This window comes from Oryzias melastigma, linkage group LG12, assembly GCF_002922805.2.
Source record: "Oryzias melastigma strain HK-1 linkage group LG12, ASM292280v2, whole genome shotgun sequence".
In the NCBI taxonomy this organism is placed as follows: domain Eukaryota; kingdom Metazoa; phylum Chordata; class Actinopteri; order Beloniformes; family Adrianichthyidae; genus Oryzias; species Oryzias melastigma.
The window spans coordinates 25,630,616-25,648,198 of record NC_050523.1 but is presented as its reverse complement, the minus strand read 5'-3'; the positions used below and the strand labels follow the sequence as shown (position 1 = coordinate 25,648,198).

Genomic DNA, 17,583 nt, shown 5'->3' with positions numbered 1-17,583 from the left:
TTTTACAGCTCCTTCTTATTAACACTTGGCTTCCCTCCGTGACTTATCTTGAAGACGCACACTCACATCAGTTATTCAGTGTAGTTCTTCCGACTGTCGGCCGCATTTCTCATCCCCTCCTCGTAGTAGCTTTCAGATCCGCGCCGTTCAAGCAGCCGCGCCGACAAGCTAACTCCGTACAGCAGCGAAGCAGCCGCGGTAAGTGAAAAAAGGGGGGGAATCCTCTCGGTTAAAGCGTGCCGTCGCGCCGTGCAGGTCCAGACTTCCTCGTCGCCAATTTATGTTATGTCGGGAAGGGTTGCGTGGCGTATATTAAATCACGGAGCCGACCACCTTCTGGCTGGTGAACCTTTTTATTGAACAGCTTTTGCCGCGCACACAGACAGGAACAGGAAAACACGACATGCCACAACACAGGGAAATATCCGGCTCCGCCGATGCTGTTGTCATGGTAACCATGACCTTCAAATACACCACACTAGCGTTAGCGTTAGCACTGTTTATTCTAGCTGGACTTTCTCCGGTCCGTACGACCAAGAAAGAACCTCAACAGTGACGCTACGGATTAAGAAAATTATGTGGGAACTCACTTACAGTTTCTTACCAAAAAACAAAAACACAGCAACGGAGATCTTGGCCGCACACATCATGTGTTGTCACCATGAACTTACATCAGTTTTTGAGCTGGTTGCACACAAATACGTGTGAATAACATCAGCATGCTCTAAAACATCAAACATTAATAAAAATATACATCTATGAACCAAACTAGCATGCTACTCGTGAGTTGCTAGCTCCCACTTTAGCACAAACTTCACTGTTACCAGCCTGATCTCTCTATTAAAATACGATTCCTGTCCTGAGATGATTCTTCTGATCCCGTTAGTTTGTTGTCATGGTTTTTGAAGTTGATTGCAAAACATTGCATCCTCTTTTGTGGTTCTTTGCGTACTTTTCGGACCTCCTCTGTTCTCCACTCAGGAAGACTCAATGCATAGTAATGCTGCACGTCTGTCACGTTGAATGTTACATGATTTCCAATCCAGTCATATTTATCAATATTCGCATCAACCTAAATGTTGTTATGGAAAAGTAGTATTGTCACAAAAATGTAGTTTCCTGTAATTATTTTTTTCTTGATCTAATATGAACTTTTTAACCTGATTACAATTATTTTCGGCATTATCTGCATTTATGATGGCGCAGTTTAAGTTTGTTAAGGATAACAACGGAAGTAGCAAGACTGCACAGATCTGATGCATGTACATCAGCTGGAAACCTTCAAAGCAAAATATATTCCTGTTAGATTGTGCTTCATGTGTTGTTTCTCCCCCGTAAGAAGCCGAATCAGACTCTGCACCTCTGTCACGGTCTGTTGTACCAGGTGTTCAGGAGTTATCTGTCTGTGGTAAATACCATAGCCAGTTTAAAATCCATCCGAGGCTGTCTCATTGGAATGTCCAAATGTGTTTCCAAATGACCCATAAATAGAGCAGTACAGAGCTTTTCTAAGCTTTCATGTCTTTACGTCCATTTGCATTTAGACACAAAAGCCTGAGAGTTGTGAAGTGTTACTGCTCTGACACGAGTACTACCAAAATACTACTGGTTTATTTTAGGAGCACGATTTAGATCAGTTTATGCTGCTTTACTTTCAGATTATGACTTATTTTAATTAAGTGTGAAGCACATTTATGTCTAAACCTTTATCTCTAAAATGTGTTTCTTTTTTTTAGGTTTTATTTGTATTAAATAAATGTGGTCCTTCCATAAATTGTAGAGACGTGTGTATGATGACACTGACTCCAGAGCAGCAGGACGTGTTAGCGGTGTGTGCTGAGTGGTTCTCAGGATTATTCTGAGGTTCACCCAGAAATATGCTTTACATGCTTGAATATCAAGATGCATGGACATCAAGAGCAAAGGTTGAACTTCAAAGCAATCACAATCTTGAAAACTGTTTTTCCTCTTAACCCTTATGGGGTCTAGATGACCTGTCTTGTGGGGTCCAGATGACCCCACTTTTAGTGTAAACATGTCTAGGATAGCACAAGGGTTAAATAGAAGTATTTCTAAGTTAACTTCTTTACATTTCTTTACATGCAGACGTGCAATCGGTCCTGTTAGTCTGAAGCTTGTTTTCATTTATTAATTACCATAAAACAGACATTATAGTTAATTTTATCTTTATTTTGTCACATTTTTAAATGGTCTTAAACTCAGCAGTGATGAGGTGGACTAAACAGGAAACATTAACTGGATTATGTTATTTGGATTGTATCAATCCGAGTAGCATTAACATTAATATAGTAAAATTACTCTTACTTTTTTTTTTCATTAGTCATTTACAGTCTGAGAAATAACATTCTGGTACACTAGAGTGGGAAAAATGTTGTATTTTTACTTTACTAACCAATGAGGGAGCAGTGAGCTGTCACAGTTTCAGGAAACATTTGATGGTTTGTTCCACAGAAACGTCTGGCCCTTCCTGAAACACAGCTGGGTCATTCTCTGAATTCGGTGAACTTTGGGCATCAGATGAAGGACTATTTAAACCTGTGAGGAAAAATGTTTTGTCATCTCAGACATGAAATCCCCAAAATGATTAGAAATGAATTTGTCATCTAGGTTGTTGTAAATTCAACCCCGTAACGGGATAATCTGGCTCTTCTATATCTCTTCTCACCCTGTACTCTTTTTGCCGTTCTGCATTTGATTTACCCATCCAGACAATGTCCAGACATTAATGAATTTTCCAACTTAAAATCTTAAAATCTTACTGGCCAGCCAAACAATAAATTTCAAATTTAAAAAATAAAGTGACCAATAACTTTAAGAACTTATTGAACATTAAATAACAGAGAAAAAAAGTGGTTTACTGGCTTAAACCTACAACACTTTAGCTGTAAAAAGTTACACCATTATTTTTGCTGGGTGATTTTTACTCATTATAATATACCTAATAAAAAGTATTTGTCATAAAAAATAGATCAAAATATGGCAACACATGGTAAATTAGAGTAGTTTTATATTATTTTTACCTGTGGTTTATGTAACGAAATGGAAAATAAACACATAGGAAAAAAGCTTAAAAATGACTGAAAACTTAGGAATTCAGAACAAAATAGAATAAAAAATAAAATAACGATACCGGAGACTTGGTCTTTGGACCACCTATTCCTGGGACATATGAGACCTCAGAAAAATGCAACATATTGAAGATCGTGTGAAAATCGCCTAGCGATAGTGCTCTAGGGTTAAGAGCAGTCCAACCTTCAACCCTGTTCCAATGATTCAACCCCGTTAACAGTTCTGTTTTTTGTTACAGAGTTGAATATTTTAGCTAAAAGTTGTCATATGTCTACATGACTTAGAATAGAGAGCTACATATAGCATGAGGAAAACAAGAAATTCTAATCATTTTCAAAACAATTGTTTACTCTTTCCCAAACATGTAACAGAGTTGAAAGAATAAATATTAATCTGATAATAGAATCTATGAAATAGGAAATATGGGTACAAAGCAGGCTAATACTTAGCTGTTTTTAGAGCATGAGCGAGAAAATATTCAGTGATGTCACTTCCTGGTTGCTGAAGAAGTTGGACTGAACCATTATTTTTGTTTTATTTTTAATATTAAGTGAAGGATTGAAAGGCTGCTACAGGGTTGAACAAAACTGATGATTAAATGGTGCAATTTGATAAAGATTTGTGTATATTTCTCATATTTTTAATATATGGTTAAAGTAAACAGGCAAATGATCATGTTAGCAGAAAGAACTTGAGGTTATTGGCTATTTTTATTAGTTTGTATACTGTGAAAAAGTAACTTTGGTTGGTGGGGACGTGCTCAGGGACCCATGACACTCAGAAAAATGCAATACATTGTAAATCATATAAATACTTTTCTTGGGTGAAAATCACCCGGCGTTAGTGCTCTATAGGGTTAAAATTCATGTTATGGCTTAATTTATATGATACACATTCAGGTACACCTGTGGGACACTAAAGTTCACTGATCTCAGAGAATCACCACCTATTAAAACAGTTCTACAGGTACTGACATGCTGTCTCTTATGTCTATCAAAAAGGTGCATTTCAGAGAAGTTTTGATCTCCAGCAAGAAATCAAACGACGAGTCTCGTAAAATTGCCTCCTGTAAAGTTTTCTTAAGGTCCTGAAAAAAATAACAATGCTGGAGCCACGATGTCGGGAAGTTTCCTTCTGCTGTAGATAACATTATTTGACGGTGAGGTGAACGCACACTGACTAGCATGTGCAACGAACCACCTGACTTCAGTTACTTTGGTTTGAAAAACTGCCATAAGAAAGAGTCCAAAGAGGTTTGGTTCAAACCCAAAAGCTTTGATGCTGACTTTCAAACAGGAAGTTATAGGTGACATGTTAAAAGTCTTTGCTACGACTCAACTGTGGCTTCTCACTGACAACCCCCAATCACCGCGTGGACACTCTGTCATTACCAGTGAGTAGAATCACGACAGAATCTCTGAAACACTCTAATTCCCCCCAGACTTGAAGAAATGGAGTTGTTACCAGTTGCAGCTTTGACGCTGTAATGAAGATTTAACAGATCTATTGTGAGCTGAGCTCTGTAAAGCAGCAGCAGGACGCGTGTCGCCAAACATCCACAGATTCCTGAGATACAGAGGAAAATGGGAGAAGAATCATGTTTGGATCACATAGTCTGAAGAGAGGACAGGAAGACATGCATCACACACACATGCACGCACACGTGCACACAGAGTCACCTACACAGTTTTGTCACTACACCTGTTTCCTTCCCTCAAGTGTGTTTGGAGGCTTTCAGCTGTGGAATAAAACACAGTTCATTAGCGAGCAGAAGAGAGGACGAAGAGGGGAAGGAGGAAGTGGAAATGAAGAACAACAAGGTGGAAGAAGAAAGAGGAGGGGAGGGGGATTGCATAGATGGAGGAAAGGGGTGTAAAAAGAAGAAGAATGGTGGATGGGATTATGGTTACAAGGTTGAAATGAACTGCAAAGTGAGAGGGTTAAGAAGGGAGAGGCAGATAAATGACTCCAGGGATGATAAAAAAATAAGGAAGATGAGGGGAGAGGGAGAAGATTGCAAGATCGTTTCAAATGAAAGGGAAATCAAAGGGCCAACAAAGGCAGACGGAGGGGAAAAGGCTGCTTTTTAAACAGCAAAGGGACTGAGAGGAGGATAAGAAAAAAAGGAACACATTTAGGTGAGATTGAGTAATAATTGAAACATGAAAGCTCAAAGACAATTTAAAATAAAAGATGGAAAGAGATGAGGAGCTGCATGCCAGAGTGAAGAACAATCAGATGGAGGAATAAAACAGGAGGAACGAGGGAGGATGCACGGTTGATTTAGAGGAGAAGAGAGAAAAGCAGAAAAATTAAAGAGATAAACGACTAAAATTGATGTGGAGGGATGTTGGACATCGGAACTTGTTAAATATTCATATGTGGTTCCGTGACAAAAGAGGGAAGTGTCGCCAAGGCAACCAGAGGAGAAGAGGAGGAGAGAACATTAGGAAAAAGAGGGAGAAAGAAACAGAATGGGGGGAGAACAGTACTTCTATAGCAGCAGAGGATGTGCTTCAAGAAGATGCAGAGGGGAAGTGAGGACAGCATGTGAAAGACAACAGGACAGGAGAAGACCGTTGCCATGACGACATAAGTAGAGTGATGCTTTAGAGAGAGACACATATTGCTGGTGGAGGAGACGAAGGTGGGAGGGTACAGGAAAAGAGAGGAGAGAAATGGGATGAGAAAGATGAGAGGAGCTGAGACGGAAAATCAGCAGAGAGGCAGCAGTGCTGATAAGGACGAGTGGAGAAAATGAGATGGAAAGATGGAGCAGAGAAACCAGAGAAAGAGGGTACTAAAGGTCAAAGCGTCTGTCCGCTGCTCAGTCTATGTAATCGATTGAGTCTTTTCCCATCAGCCCCCTGGCCTATCCATCACACACACACCTACATTGTTAGTAGGCTGCTACACAGGCTGAATAAATCATGTAAGGAAGGCATAAATGAGCATGTATTATGTCGTTGTACTGCTGAAACACTGTAGGAGATGGAGGACATCACTTGACCTACACTTACCCGAAGAACGCTTTCATTATGTGTTCTCCAAGGAAAGGAGCTTCCCTGTCAGAGGAGAAACAAGCGATGTGTGTGTTTTCATGTCTCAACCCAGTTTTTATGGATGAGAAACGGCAGCACATTCATGTCCAGCTATGTATGTTCTTAACGGCCATCCCAGCTCGGGTCAGCCATTTATCTGACCCCTGTCCTTGTCGGAGTGAATGTGAACGAAGGCTGAATCTGAAATTGAAATTCTGCATCCTTTCTACTGGTCCTGGACCCTCTCTGGTCTCCTTTACTCGGAAATAGCTTTAATTAGTGCATTGAAGAAGCTTCTGAATTTCCTTCAGAATTCTATTAAAATAAAAGTTAAAGAGCTTTGTTATTTTGGGTAACAATCAACTATACTGTTTAATATATGATTTTGTACCTTGTACTGTTACACACAAAAATGAAAACAGTCATTTTTCCATTTTTATCAGCATCAGTCAACTGATAAGCATCATGAGGAACGGTGTCCTCTGAAGAGCAGCTGTTCTCTCATCTGCAGCCGTTGAAAAGGGTTTGTTCTTCACTCTGGAGCTGTTGTTCCTCCTGCCTCATTAGCATGTGGAGGGGCAGTGAGGTCTCCTGATAAATTCATGCGATAATTCCCTCCAAGTCACCGCTGTGACTGCCTGTGGTTGTAGTTCTGCATCCTGAGTTTACCCCGTAGGAGAAGTGGAAGAAGAACACAGAGCAAATAGGGCTGGGCGAGATGGAATTTTTACATCTTGATATACAGTTTTAGTTCTTTCCATATTTTGTGATAACGATATATATCACGATATAAACCAAATAACTATATTTGTTAAATTTGAACACTCAAAAAAGAAATGTGTAATCATCAGCAGGTTGTTTAGATTTACAGTAAATATTTATTTCCTGTTATACTTTCAACATAACAGATGAACTGAACATCATGCAACTAGTATGTTTCTTAATATCTTAGGGGAAAATAAATAAATATATATATGACTAAAGTGAAAACAGGTTTCAGAAGAGAACATAAATAAAATACACCACTAAACTGTTTCTTCAGTTCCATTTATAAAACAAAGCATTAATTCTACAATGAAATTCTAATGTTTTCAGGCTTTACAGAACAAACACAATATGCTAAAAGCATATTACACAAATACTTTCAAAAAGTTTTACTTTTTGAACTTCTTTATACATTTCTTTTAAGAAAATTAAATTGGATAGAAGTCATTTATGAATGCAATGAACATGTCTGTAAACTCAAGTTCAATCGCGCTGAGAAAAAATTGAGAGATTTACCAGAGATTTCCTCATTCTGCCTCCAAGTGATTACATTTATATTAAATCCGAACAAAAAACGGCCTGATAAAAGGTTTGGACCATTGATATTCTATATATTTCTGGAGTGCTCTCATGAAGAAAGAGGCGGGAGGTTTTCCACATCTGTCACAGGTTGCAGTTTTTGTGTAAGACCCGTGAATTATTCTTGTTGCATTTATTCACCACATCTTAAAGTCCAGTCAGTAAAATATTGTCTGACTGTAAACTGGTCCGTATTGACATACAGGCCTCACACGGAGCAGCTCGTTAGCATCATGCTAACCATAAACTTACGGTGTCTCGTGAGTGTTTGTTTACCTTCCCCGTAGACAAAGGGAGTGAGGAGGTCCAAAAACATATACCAATGACAGCTGATAAACATAACTAGATGGAACATTTACTCACCATGTGGCGACTAACTCTAACTTTTACTCGCCAAAGAGGAGAAAATGCTTGCTACTGCCGCCACCAGAACTCTCACCACCTGCTATCATTCTACAGAATCTGCTATGAGCCACGCACAGACAAAAGTTGAGTGTTCTGTGTCTCCTTTAGGGATGCCACGATGCTCCCTCAGAAACCACCGTGTGTCACACCATCAAACCTAATGGTGGGAAAAGGGAATCGTTGCAGAATGCTTGAATAGTTTCCACACGTGTGGCCTCCTTCACTCTGATACAATAATGTTCATATGTTCTCAAAGCTTATGTGGATCATCATGTTTTACAGTAGGACTGAACACACCATATCCTGCCTTAACTGACTTGGACATCTCTTTCAAATTTCTCAACTACAGCTCAAAAGTTGTGCATAATAAAGCAAATTGTAAATTCCGTCATATTTAGTTCATAATTCCTCTGCAGCCAGTGTGCAGGATCTGCAAACACTAGAAGAACAAGGGAATCAAAAGGGTTAAGATGCGTGAAGCTCTCTACCGTGGCAGAAAACCTTTACATTCAGTTGTTTGATAAAGGACACTTTGTCTCAGCTCTGGGATTCCTCCATGTCTCACTGATCTCTTGGGGTAGCAGGGTAGAAAGCTTGACTTCAGGCCCCGGTTACCTGTCTGTATGAAACAGTCACTATGTGCTCTGCTAGCTCTGCTCCATTGGAATGGATTTTAGACAGATTATAGAGGATTGTGAATCCAGGTCAACAGGCCATGAGAGATAGCAGAATATCACACAGAAACATGGAGCATCAACAGACATTTTATCCCATCGATGAAGCATTTATGACTCGGTGAAACTCTGCTGCTACGGGTCAGCACATAAGACCAGGAGGTCACCAGGCTTTAACTGCACTTTTTTATCCACTGTTGTGATTTTTATAATAGACTTTTTGTCTGTCTAAAGCGGGAACTCTCTGGCAGTCCAGAGCTGTGAGATGAGCTTTTATGATCTCATTTTAAATGAAAGCAGAAGGTCCAGAGGTCACTGTGTCTATTATACAGATAAAGACAAGCTCTCAGGAGCTGTTTGTCCTTTATATCCCTTTCATGTGAGTCTTCACCGTTGTCATGGGACCTTTAGAGAAGCCACACTTGGATGTTTAAAATTTCAGTCAAAGTGAGACAGAGATGATGTGATGGAAGATTCTTATTTGAACCAGCTTCGTCTCAACCAGACTACGTCACTCAATCAGCTTGGAAATTGCATTTACAGAAAGATCCAGCAGCTTCTGATTAAATCCCACTGTCATTGCCAAAGCTCATAGAGGACAAAATAGAAGAATGGACTAAATGGACAAATGAGCACAGTCAAAGCCTGCACGGAGCATTATTAGGTGAAACATAATACTGGTGTAAATTACTTGTGACAGGCAGACATATTAGATCTGGAGTCTGGTTGATGCTTTAAAAGGAACAAATGCTTGGTAAGCTGGGTTAAAGTTTAATGCTTACATGTTTATTTATATAAAATCCATATTACAATGTTGAAGAATAGGCTTTAAAATTAAACATTTGACTCAAATTACCCGTCAAAATATTTGAAGTCTGTAAGAATGCTTTGAAATGGAATAAAAATAAAAGTTGGGCTTTGAGTGTCATTTTAAACCAGGTCAGTGTGGTTAACTAGTGAACTGGTTGTAGCTGGTGGAGGGAGATGGTTATGAACAGTTTGTGTTCTGCTTTGATTGATCACTACTGATGTTTCTAATGGGGGCTATGCAGAAATCCATGTTCGCCTAGAGGGCGTGTTGAGTTGTCCTGAGGCAGAAACCAGTCGAAAGTTTAGCCTGCATGACCGTCAGCTCTGGTTAAAAGCTTTAACCGGACCGGACTGATATCGGAGTTCTCAGATGTGGATCAATAATTTTCACATTTGCCTCAAAGGTTTATTCATTCAGAAGAGAGGATGTTCTACAGGATAATTTAGAAACCCAATTAAATCCAGTTTGTAATTTATGATTTTCCTGATTGTGGTTTTTAAATGACCAGGCAATTACTAATTATGAACGTATTTTAATATGTAGCTCCGTGTGTTCTTTTTCTGAGTCATTTGGGTACAAACTAAGATCGGTAAACATTTATACGAATGGCGTGTGGTGAGGTTCACGGCTGCTGAGGCACTGACGTCATCAGTCAGATTTACAAACATATGAGCCCTACAGAATAGCTTATTTACCATTTCATTTGTAACAGTTAGTGTGGTGTTTAAATGTTATTTCAAATTTTTTCTTCCATATACAAACTGTAGCTAAGAAAAAAAACTTGACTTACTTTTACTTGTTGTGTTCTGAAGAAACACATGAATAACCTGTTTGTAGAAATCTTCCTTTTCTTTCTTCAGTTTAAAAGTCTCTCAGTCTCAGTGGAGATTAGTGACGTGTCAAAACAGTTCTTGAGTTTAGGGGTTTAAAAATGTAATCCTTCATTTGGACAATTATGCTAAACAATACAGTTTTTCCTCTGTATCTTATTTTTCTTTTATTTGTGGTTTCACGCATTTGCGATTTTTTTTCAGTCCCATGACTCTTCCAAGCACCCCACCCCCCACCCCAGTTCTTTTATGCTGCAAGTAATTCCATTATTCTTGAGGCACGGTGTCACATTCTCTGCATGGGCTGACCTGCGTCCTCTGCCGTGAGGCACCTGTACTGCTGTCCCCTTACTGCCACCACACGAGCATGAGATCTTCCCGGGTAACCTCTAACTCACGTCGAAAATCACAGAAAAATCATAGCTTCTTCTTGAAGCCTCCGCAGCCACGATGCGGCGTGTAAAAATGTAACCGTTGTGTCTCGGTTACAAATGCCGCCATGGGACCACCTGCTGATTTTGCTGTAGAACTTGCATTTAGGTTACCACACTGTGGAATTTTGGAATATGTGATTGACTGTACACTGATTGTATCTTTTTTCCATTTTAATTCTACAGTATACAAAATCATTTGACATAATTTATAAAAATCTGAGGTAATCTTCTATTTTAAGGATAGAACAATTAAAAAAAAATTGTAATTTTGTTGTAATCCCAACATTTTTATGTTTCTTACTCTTTTATGTATTTGTTAAAATTACATTTAGGTATTAGTAAAGGCTCTTTTTTGTAAACTTTTATAAATATTTGTAACTTTTAGCACCAACATGTTTTTTTGGTTGAACTAATGCAGCAGACCTCATCACTTCAACCACCTAGTAATGAAAAAAACACTTATTCAGAGACCGGTCTGCTTACTGTATGTTGAAAGCTTTTATCAGAAATGAAAGATTTGCACGGGCACCATCCACGCTGCGGCGTTCCTTTGCATCCATTTGAAGAAGTTGCTCTGTCACAAAACCTTCAATCTCGGCGTGAGCGCTGCTGTGGGCCTGGATGGCTTCTTCCAGCATTCTGAGGAGAATATTGAATATGTTCTTTACAGCTGCAAGGACAAGCTGTGCATGAAAGACACGCTCAATACTGCTCTCCAAAATAGTGTGATTGTGAAAGATGTGCACTCGACTGGAACTTCCTCACACACATATAGTTGCAGGTGCTTGAGTCGGTGTGCTCACAGGTGACAGCTTGTACAGCTGGACAGAATGCACTGTTACCCAGTAATCACAGAGTATGTGAAGCTTTAACACACTGCCAGCCGGCCCTCTGAGTTCTGAGCATCATCTCATAGAAACCTGATGTGACAATGATTGTTCTACCTTTGAGTTTGACCGTTTAAGAGAAGCGGTGGGCGCTCTGCATCCGCTTGATCTTATTCCAGCTGCCTGCACAGTCAACAAAAGTCACTTTTGATTTCAATTGCACTTTGGAAAGTGTGTGCTGCAGTGTCCTCTGTGCTTAACAACAACAATAAGTGGACATGGCATTTATTTAAAAATGTTCTGTTCTGCATAAAAATGAGACATGAAAACACTTTGATTTATGTACTATTCTCACTGGTGTTTTGTAATCAGTTTCTAGAGGTGACAACCTAAATATGAACATTTACGATTGCTTAAAGCAGATCCAGACTGTTCCATTTTTCTACAAATTATAGAATTTTGTCTATTTATCTTGTCATAAAGAGTAAAACAGAATGTCCAATTTTGGATAAGGAGCAATGGGTTTGGACCTTTGGAAATGGAGTGAAGAAAAATGTGTTTGGTAGATCAAATCTAAGGCCCGATCCGAATTCTTCCCTTTCCCTTCCCCTCCATTTGAAGGGGGAGTTTAAGTGTGTCCAGGAAATGTATTTTGTAAATCCAAACCTCCAAACGGAGAGATATGAAGTCCACCATTGCAAGGCTAAACCACGTTGCGCTGAGAAGCGCTTTTCCTCACGTGGGTGTTCTCTGAACAGCAGACGTTTAAATAAATGTATATAAAGAAATTTAAATGTAAGTTATTACTTTTTGTTGTAGCATGACCTTTTGAAAGGTTATAAAACTGCTGTTATTCTGTATATTCAAGCTCTGGTTGCTCCGCGCTAAAGCTAGCTGACCAGCGATTATTCGTGATGTCATTGAACAAAAGTGACGTCCGAAATATGAGACACTATTTATTCATAACTCTCCGTTTGGAGGGATAAATGAAGGGCTAGGGAGAAGGGAAGAATTGGGATTTGGCCTAACATAACAAGCCAATAGACTCCACAAAACCTCTTAGACACAGCACAGTAATTATTGTTGTCATGAATTGTTTGTGTGTTTTTTAAGTGTCTGCTGTTTTCAGTAGAGCTGTGGTAACAAGGATTTTACCCTTTGTGGGATCAATGAAGTTCTTTTCTATTCTATCTTTGTCTTTTCAGCCTTAGATATTTTTTCATGTACTTCATGTTTAAATAGTTTTTACTTTGCATTAAAAATAATTAACAATCAACATTGTTTTTTCTGTTTTTCATCATTTTTCATGTATTGCATCATTCATACACAAAGACAGTTTTAAATGCTTAAATCTTTACTGTAGATTGTGAATTAAAGTGAAGCTCAGTTTAGCAGAAATATATCCGAATCACAGCCGCCTCATTTCTATTGTGTGACATGTTAATGATGCTTTCATCTAGAGTAATACTTAACGTGATCACTTTTCCCTCTGTGGTCACACAGGGCTGTTTGTTTGAAGGAACTCCCTGTAAAAGTTTCTAGTTCCGTCTTGTTTCATCAAACTTTTCTGAGTGAGCAACACAAAGTCAATCCAGTTGATATTATCTTAATCAATGACTTTAGGGGATTTGGACAAATAAAAGGTCAAAGTTATTTGTATTACTTTCAGAGTGAAGACCCATCCCAGCACGACACACTTGCTCGGGGTTTAGCTGGGACTGCTCTGAAGTCTTCATCTTCCCTCATTTGTCCTACTTTGCTTCAGAGAACCTTGACTTTCCTCTAATATCTTTATAGATTAATCTTCTTGTAACTTTTTCAATGATGTTTTATGAATAAAGTAGAAGGTTTGACTGTGGTATTTGGAGAATCAAGAAGGCTTGGCTAAGTTTCACTGTTTTACTTACACACTGTCCAATAATGGATAAGAGTGCTTCTTTCAGTTTAGAACTTTAAGGAAAACTCAGTGAGAAATTAACGAGTTAGATGAGAACAGAGAACAGTTCCAAAAGCGATGTGTTGAATACACCAACTTTGGTTAGTTTGGCTCGATGTGGTTTAGCAGCTACATGTGATGAATGAACTGATTGTCCACGTTTTCCTGTTTTTCAGGTTTACGAGCAGGATGACCTCTCTGAACAGATGGCCAGTCTAGAGGGGCTGATGAAGCAGCTCAATGCCATCACTGGCTCCGCCTTCTAACCTGTGATTCCAGCCCAGTATGGCCCAGTCTGTGACGGTGGACCTGAGTCTGGATGTCACCTTGTGTCCTCTCCCTCAAAGCAGCAACAGGTCAATCTGGGTCTGGAAAAGAATGAGAACTCTTTGTGTTTAGCTTCTCTGGTCTAGACTTCTGTCTTCTGAGACCAGGGTGGGAGAAAGGAGGATGAGACTGGAGATTAACACTACCACGGTACTTTGTTGCTCCAACAGCAGAGGAAATGTGGAGGGTCTTCTTTAGGAGTTCAGACAGAAGCTCTTCTAGACTGTTCAAGCTCAAACACCACACTAGAAGGGTAAATGGCGCTGCCCTGGACTTGGGGGAACAGGAGGATGGGGGTACAAGAGCAAGGACTACGTTAAAGGACCCCCCCTCTTCTTCCTGTGTGCGGTATTTATTAGAATCCTCTCAAATGAGCTCTCCTCAGTTCTCTTACTGTGATTGTACCTCACATATTTTTAGTCATTGTTGATCCATTCATCCTTTGGTTCTGAAGGCTAACTCTGCACATTTCAATACTGTGCATTTGGTTTGAGAATGTGACAAAATATATAGTTTTGAAAGAGAAAACATCTTCCAGCACCAAAGTTACAAAAACCACAAGTTCCATGATCTGGTAACATCAGATGATTTCACTGCTCCACCATTTTAAATCCTTTATGACTTTATATTTTTCACAAAAGAACAGGAAGTGTTTTTATTTTTCTGAACAGGCCAATCCCTCCTCCAAACCCAGCTTTTTCATCTCTTTAATCTGCAAATATCAAACCTTACATTCTAGAAGTTTGGGGAATAGAGCTGAGAAGAACCTCAGTTTCTGAGGTGTGGTTCCAAATCCAGATTGCTTTTTTTTAACTGGGCTGTAAAAACCTCCTTGCAGACTCCCATAGCTTTACTCTACACTCTGGTCTTTATCCACGGTGTCCTCTGCTGCCACACCCTCATCTGTAAAAGCAAACTGTGACTTTCTTTCTTTGTTCTTGCCAGTTGTTCAAGTCTGTCTCAGTCCTAAAAATGACCCAAAAACTTTCAATGGAATTCAAAGTTAACGGATCTCATTGAATAAACTACAGGTTAATTCTGAATGAAGCATCATACAAGGTCAGATCAATCAGGCATGATCATCTGGAGTACGGTAAACCCTTAAGGCAGATCCATGTAGCCGCCTGAGTACACATTTGTGTTCTAAACAGAATTTCAGAAGAGTTGCAGACATCCACCTTCTGTTAAAGGTGACGCCTTCAAAAAGCTGGAAACTGTTGAGAAGTTCCTTCTATTTCCTGTTGGGAAAACCCTTTTCTTATGACCGTTCAGCTAACATTGACACTCAGTTAAAGATATCCCAACCACCAGCAAACAGAAGCATCGGATTTTTCCTTTCAGAAAGTTCAAACTGAAAGATAAACAATCGTTACATTAATAAAACCCAATCTGGACTGTAACCCACCTTAGAAAGTACAGAAGACTGACTGAAACACTAATGCATTCTGATCACACCTTCATGTAGCTGCAAAAGAAATCATAACCTGAGCTCTCAGCAAAGAAACACATTCTGAGGCCACAGTTGTTGGGATCATAAATGCATCAGTCTTATTTTGTCAATTTGAGGTTTCCAAAGTCATGTCATGAAATTACTGCTGTTTATTTTCCAGATGAGACAAACGAGTGAAGCAGAAAGAGTCATCGTCTGATTAGATGCAGGGATGATCAGTTGAAAATTCAGTAGAGCAACATTTCACACCTTCATTTGTTTTTCCTTAAGTTAACCGTTTAACACTAGAGCTGCAGTGTTTATGTTCTTTGATTAATGTAACTTTTCAATTGTTAACACGATCATTCCAGTAGATTGTGAAGGAGAAAAGCAGCTCGATGAGCCGCTTTTCTCCTTCACAATCTACTGTAATGATCGTGTTATTGGTTAAAAAAATACAGTATGTTAAAGATTTTGTGTGTTAAAGGGTTAAACTCACACCTGTCAGAGAAATTTGCCAATCCATTCAAAGTTGCCAAACCACAATCTGTTCATAGGGGTTGTGTTTTATACCAAAATAAGAGAAAAACAAGAACAAATAAGTAAATATCAGTATTTCATACTTCACAAAGTTTATTTTTGCAGTCATGCAAGAGCTATTTGTTTTTTTTTGGAAATGTTTGTGCAGAAACCTTCTTCAGCCGGAGTGGGAAATTATTATCTGCAGTTTTCAGCACACGTTTACCTCCTGTAGTTAACTCGTCTAGTGTGACTCACGGGTGACTTTTGGTTTATTTCAAAGAAACTCAAAAGGATGAAAAAACAGTTTGTATTGAAAGAAATCTGCAGGATTTGAACTTTAACTTGAGAATTCTGGGAAATTAAGTCAGTCAGGCAGCCACACACTGGTCAGTTTTTTAAACAACTACATTGGGATTCAAAGGAGACAAGGAATCGTTTTTTAAAAATCAAGGAATGGGGTGTTTGATTTGGTCTTAGTGAAGAATGTTTAAAATGAAGAATTTAACAACAAAGGACACAAACAAAATGTATTTCAAAATGATTCGTTCTTAATCCACTTTTGATTTTCATAACTTTATTTATTTATTTTTTTCTTTAAAGGCTCAAAGGGAAGGCATTAAACTGGGTTCACACCGGACGTAGAGGCCGCTTCCATTCCATGTTAACCTATGGTGTAGTTCACGCCAAGCGTGGAGCGCCGCGGTCCTCCCCTGAAGACTCGCGCTGTGCAGCGGATCGTTTCAGCGTCTGGTCTATTTTGTGTGCGAGCCGCGAGCGATCCGCGGCAATTCTGACAGGAAGTTACATCAAGATTTAGGAGAAAATCTAGTTTATTTTCTAAATATAACCAAATTTTCACAATGAAACACAGCAAATGTTTTTGTATTTAAAGCATGGGTGCCCAAAGTGGGGCCTGTGGGCCAAATTTGGCCCACCAAAGGTTTTCTTTTGGCCCGCCAAGTCATGGTTACGGAAGCCGCGGAGTGTTTAGTTAAAACCTTTTACCCGCTTCCCATTGATTTTCTATGATGTTCCAAAACCCTACGGCGGTAATATACTTTTGGCCTCTGGGTGCCGCTGTAAGAACTTTCTTTTCCTGCAGAAACAATCCAGAAGTGAGTCAGTCCTGGGCTTTTTTTGTGTTAAAAATTCCCAAGAGCCTTCACGGTCACTTCCGATGCTTTTAGTGGCTTTTTCAGCTAGCTAAGACAGAGCGACAACGACAAACAGATAACGTCTAAAGAGCAGCTCCACATCTCTCATTAGGATCCAAGTTTGCTGTTTTTATTGAAAGAAAGTTTGTTTGAGATCGCTCTGTTTTTTCAATAAAAAATGTCCAGTGAGGCCTTGATGTTAAAGGTTTCAAAGACAAACGTTACTTACTAATGTTTGTTAACCTAATGAATACAGAATCAAAATAAATAAATTAAATCATATTCTTTATCTTCTCCTTTTATGTAATGACGTGCAAAAAAATATTGTATTTGACCTGCTAACTGGGATCCCATTTAGAATTTGGCCTCTTGAGCGAAAAAGTTAAAAAACAGACACACCTCTCTCTGTGTGTCTCAACAACAGATACATTAAAGAAGTGTAGACCCTCTAACTACTTGCTTCTTCTTAGCAGAAACATGTGGTCATATTTCTAGCAGAAGTGCTCGTGAACTGTAACGGAAAAATGCGCGTCTGGTGTGAACTGCAGAAGAGAGTGGATGCTGTGCGGTCTCTGCTCCACGCCACTTCCACGTCCAGTGTGAACCTAGCGTCAGACAAAAAGGCCACATATGTGTAGAGAACAAAACAGGAACTCAAAGGATTACCAAGGCGCACATCAATTAAAAAATAGAAAGGAGGACATCAGTGTTCTTATTTCATTGTGTCACAGAGTCACCATATTGTAATTTACAGACCTT

General features: G+C 39.2%; 1 protein-coding gene across 2 annotated transcripts in view; it reads left to right on the top strand.

Moving 5' to 3' along the window:
* Positions 1-17,241, top strand: part of dcc (DCC netrin 1 receptor) — a 309,299-nt gene extending 292,058 nt beyond the window's left edge. For both annotated transcript variants that reach the window (XM_036214404.1, XM_036214403.1), the window contains exon 29: positions 13,569-17,241. In XM_036214404.1, the coding sequence (XP_036070297.1) occupies positions 13,569-13,658 (90 nt within the window). In that variant the 3' untranslated portion in view covers positions 13,659-17,241. The remainder of the gene's footprint in view (positions 1-13,568) is intronic.
* Positions 17,242-17,583: the final 342 nt, after the last annotated feature.